The 4,914-nt window shown below is 40.8% G+C and overlaps 1 protein-coding gene across 1 annotated transcript in view; it reads right to left on the bottom strand.

Annotated features, from left to right (window-relative positions):
- The window catches only part of CSUI_004705 (gram domain-containing protein), a 7,608-nt gene that overhangs the window by 1,596 nt on the left and 1,098 nt on the right, over positions 1-4,914 (bottom strand). Inside the window, exons 2-6 of the mRNA XM_068064890.1 lie at positions 4,609-4,863; positions 3,453-3,841; positions 2,518-2,750; positions 1,288-1,763; positions 327-569 (exon numbers count right to left, since the gene is read on the bottom strand). Coding sequence (XP_067923131.1) covers positions 327-569; positions 1,288-1,763; positions 2,518-2,750; positions 3,453-3,841; positions 4,609-4,863 — 1,596 coding nt within the window. The remainder of the gene's footprint in view (positions 1-326; positions 570-1,287; positions 1,764-2,517; positions 2,751-3,452; positions 3,842-4,608; positions 4,864-4,914) is intronic.

The raw sequence follows: 4,914 nt of genomic DNA, 5'->3' as shown, positions 1-4,914 counted from the left end.
ATCTATCTATCTATCTATCCTTAATCTATCTATCTATCTTTAATCTATCTATCTATCCTTAATCTATCTATCTATCTACTGAAGCAAATATACAAGCACAGATGAAGTTGTGAAGTTTACTCTAACTCAAAGTCTACCTGTGAAGACTTTCTACATCTCCTTCATCTATACAAAACTATACACATACAGATCCACATAGACCACACATACATATATATACACATACGTGTATATATATCGACATATGAACAGATATATACACGATGACTATGGCGTTTTACTGACAGTAGTCAGTAGATGCCTTTTGAATGTTGTTGTTCTCTTACGTCTTCATCGTGTCTTGTATCTGATAGAGAAAGAGATTTTCTCTCCTCTTCTTCTTCTTCAGTTACTTGGCTGTGCGCCGCTTTGTTCGCAATTCGCATATCCCCCTTCTTTTCCATAGAAGACGAAGGAGAAGAGGAAGAAGAAGTAGTCTCGTACACCTCCTTCAAAGCTTCTCGGCTGTACATACAGAACTGACTGAGATCCGCAGACACCTGAGCTTCACCTTGAGATGTAATCTTCCCCTGTATCATCATCATCATCACAGAAAGAAAATGAGACCAGAGAAAGAGAATCAATCGACCTTCTCTCATGCATTCTCTTCTTTTCATCAAAACAATTTGGCTCATCATCGAAACTTGTCTTCATCTACGTATCTCTCCGGAAAGATCTACACATACATATGTTCATAGACATAGGCACATACCTATACATATATATACATATATACGTGCAAGGTGTGTATATGGACTGGATGTATGTATGTATCTAAGGAGACTTGCGTGTGGGGACAACATAGAGAAAGAGAGAGGGAGAGGGCCAAGTGGGTGAGATACACACTAGAAGGAATGTTTGTATACCACTCATAGAGATAAAACCTATCAGTATATATATATATATATATCATGTATGTGTATATAGGTGTGTGTATCCTGTACATGTGATAACAAAGGCATATCCGAATCTCTTTCCATCTTAAGAATGAAGAATGGAAGAAGAGAGAGATGAAGGCACGAAACGAGAATGTACCTGCCACTCACGTAGACACCTTCCTGTCTCCTTCACTGTCTCATTTATACACCTTCCTGTCTCCTGCACTGTCTCTCTCTCTCTCTCTCACGTTTCAGTCATCCAGAAGCGAAGAAAAGACACCGAGAAAAAAGAACAAGGAGAATACGAAGAGGAAAGAGAAAGACATGGAGAGATAAAAGAACACGCTTTCTTTCTTTCTTTCTTGTTTACCTGTAGAAAGGTACTTTTTGTGAAGATGACCTCATACTCGAAATCCATTTGCATTCTGGGAGAAGGAGAAGAAGAGGAAATCTTTCCTGTGGATGAAATATTCTTATCATCCTCCTTCTTACACTCTTCCTGTATCTGAAACGCTCCTTCTTTCTCCTGATTAGAACTCTCTTCTTCTTCTTTTTCTTCATCTTTTTCTTTCTGTCCTTCCTCTTCTTTCCTCTTCTTCTTCTTCCTCTTCTCCTCCTCTTCATCTCTCAAGAGAGAGAAGTCAAGCGCTAGGGAAGCCTCGTCATTTAAGGCAGTCAGTCGATATCTCACGCGTGTAAAGAAGCAATCGCTTAAAGGTAATCCGTGAAGAGAAGCGTCCTTCTGGATAAGCAAACAAGACCGTGAAAGAAAGAAGACCGAAAATTTCTCTTCTACTTGAGCTCGGCTTGGCAGTCCTAACAGACGATTCAATGTCGTGACAGGCACTGAGAGGAGAACACGCAAAGAAAGAAAGAAAGAAAAAAAGAGAGAGATAAGAGAAAAGAAAGAAAGAGATAAGGAAGAAAGCGACAAGAAAGAAAGGAAGATAAGAAAGAAAGAGGTAAGAAAGAAAGGTTTCCACGCATGCATAGGTCGAATGAGAGAGACCGATCGGATGGATGGACGGTTTCCTTCCGTGATAGAGAGATAAAGAGATAGATAGATAGATACATGAAGAGAAGAAAGAAGAAAGATGTGGGAGAGATGTTCAAAAGAACTCACATACAGGAAGAAGAGAACAAAGAAAAGGCGAAAGAAGAAGAATGAAGAGAAAGAAAAGGCCGTACAGACGTTACAGGGAGAGAGATACATAGACATACAGAAATGGAGAGCTATAGACACATATCGTAGACATGTCGATACTAACGTACGCCCCATGCTCATAGATAAAGAAGTCTAACATCTATAGGTACACAGCCCAGAATACATAGAGATATAAACGTCCATTGCTACCTCTACCTCTCTCTCTCTCTCGGTGACTATTCAGACTTTCACTTCCCTCTCTGTAAAACGTCGTATATCTCCTTGTGTCTCTCCATCCCCCTTCGTTCTCTCTCTTTGAACAGAAGATTGGAAGGGTTTCTATCTCTTTCTCTGATCTTATTTTTCTTCGCGTTCTAGAGAGGAAATTAACTCTTCCCTCCCTTATCCTATCATCTTCTTTCTCCCTGTGAAGGTCTCAGCCGGGGTTAGACTTACAGTCCATTTCATATGCGAGCTGACGACGAGGACGAGAATAAGAAAGAGTTAGGAGAAGATTCTTAAGTCTCTCTTTTTCTTTCTCGACGTCTTCCTCTTCTTCTTCGTCTTGTCTCTTTGATGATGCAACACGCGAGGAGGAGAGAGAAGAAGAGAAAAGAAGATGAAGAAGATCATGAGGAACCCAGGAAGGATACGGGGGTGTAATCGACGCCTTCTGATCTGTCAAAATCCTATACACATACCACACACCACCATACACACTCATACATCATACACACACACATATACATATATACATATACATATATATATATATACATGCACATATACACATACACGTGAATGTACATATACACATAGATAGATAGATATTGTCGAGGCATTATCTGTAGAGACTTGACATGCGTATAAGTATACCTAAGGGGTGGGGCACACATGGGTATATCTATGTATGATGCAAGGAGAGAATAGAAGGCATGGCTAGAATACGAGAGACAAGAGAGAAGAAAGACGTGAGAGAGAGAGAGAGAAGCGAAAAGCTTGAGGTGAGACTCGAAGGTCCAGAGATTCTTTGGCAAAAAAGAAAAAGAAGAGAAGTTCCTCACTTCTTTTCTCTCATCTCTTTCAACACTCTGAGATTCCTTGATTGAATGCCGAACCATGATAGAAGAAAGAAGGAAAGAGATAAGAAGGAGGGAAGGGGAGAAAGAAATAAAGAAAAAAAGAGACAAAGAGAGAGAGAAGGAGACAGTTGCACTACAAAGACAGGGAGAGGATCGACGTTCTTCGAAGAAAAAGAAAGAAGTAGTAGTAGTAGTAGGAGTAAGAGATAAATAACGACACGAAGAAGAAGAAGGATACCCTGGGATCTCAAGTCTTCTCCTCCTTATTTTTCTAAGAGGCAGAGAGACCTGCTTCCTTCCAAGACTGACCTATGAAAGGGATTTTGTGCATGATTCAAATCATGAAAGAGCACGCGGAAGACTTCTGCTAGAGAGAGATTGAACTCTTCTCCAGGGAGCACATTCTTCAAAGGTTTCTGCGGACAGGCACATCTCTCTAGTTCTTCTCTCGAAACGACGCCTTCTCTTCTTCTTTTCTCTTCTAATGCTTTCTTAATGTTTCTCTCATACTCTCCTTCATTCTCTTCTTCATCTTCTTTCGCTCCATGCGTCTCGTCTGTCTCTATCTTTTCCTCTCTACGACTCTCGCATTCCTTCTCTTTCTTTTCTTCTTCTTCTCGAAGAATGAGGGCTGCAGCTTCATCGAGCAGTCGATCTCCTTCTGTACAATCCGATGGAAAGGGAGCCGGAGAGACAGCCTGGAGAGAAGAAGAAAAGAAAAGAAGAAGAACTACAGCATCGAGACAAAAGATTTCTGCATGTGAACCTTCGTGTAGACATAGAGAGTGTCTAAGAATCTTAGTCTTTTTTGCTACAGACAAGAGGATATTGAAGAATAGAGACATGTCGAGAAGAAAGAGAAGTGGAACGATAAAAGCCAGTTGTCCTTTCAACCAAGTGTACGTACACCATGGAAGATATGAGTGTTGGCCTTTCTTCTCCTCTTCTTTGTAAATGGTGATGATCGCAGAGAAAAAGAAAGAAAGGAAAAGCGAGAGAGAAGAAAAAAGGAAAGAATGAAGAAAACGTCTTCATCCGCCACGTCAAGACTCTTCTCTCTCTTAAATGTATGTAGACTTCTGTATTGCGACGTCTATACCCATCTCACTATCCACATGCTACATATACGCACAACATCTCTATACAGCTGTATGTACAGGTTAGACACTATATCAAGGTACATAACCTGTATGCAGATAGAAAGGTTGCGAGCGAGTTTAGAGAAGTATCTACAAGCTAGCTCTTGGAAGTTCCATGTGAATGCAGAGAGATACGCCTAAGTCTGTCCTGCAGAGACACAACAACAGGGAAGGCAAGACGAGAAGATACATTTATATATGTGGAGAGAGAGAGTGAGAGATATCCGGTTACATATACATATAGATATATGTATGGTACACGCTTTACATCAAATTTGTATATGATCTATCTATCTATCTATCTCTACACTATGTAGACTACTGACCTTAACAGCTGTCAGGGTTCTTTTCACAGGAGGAGAGGAGGATCTATCATGAAGATGGCGAGGACTGCGAGCTTGAGAAGAAGAAGACGATCTACCCCCAGGAACGTTTTCTTCTTTTGAAGTTTCTTCACTTCTTTTTCTTTCTCTTTCATCTTCTACTTCCTCCTTATACTTGGATGAGTCTCTCGATTCGCCATACAACGAGTGATAAGAGCCCCTTCCTCGACCTGCAGGGGCAGTCGGATGACCTCCAGCCTACACGAATAATCACGCACTCAACAACATATCGACCCAACACGATATCTC

The sequence above is a fragment of the Cystoisospora suis genome, assembly GCF_002600585.1.
Source record: "Cystoisospora suis strain Wien I chromosome Unknown contig_2242, whole genome shotgun sequence".
NCBI lineage: Eukaryota > Apicomplexa > Conoidasida > Eucoccidiorida > Sarcocystidae > Cystoisospora > Cystoisospora suis.
Note: the sequence above shows the minus strand (reverse complement) of the source record. Positions and strands in the feature narration are given on the sequence as shown.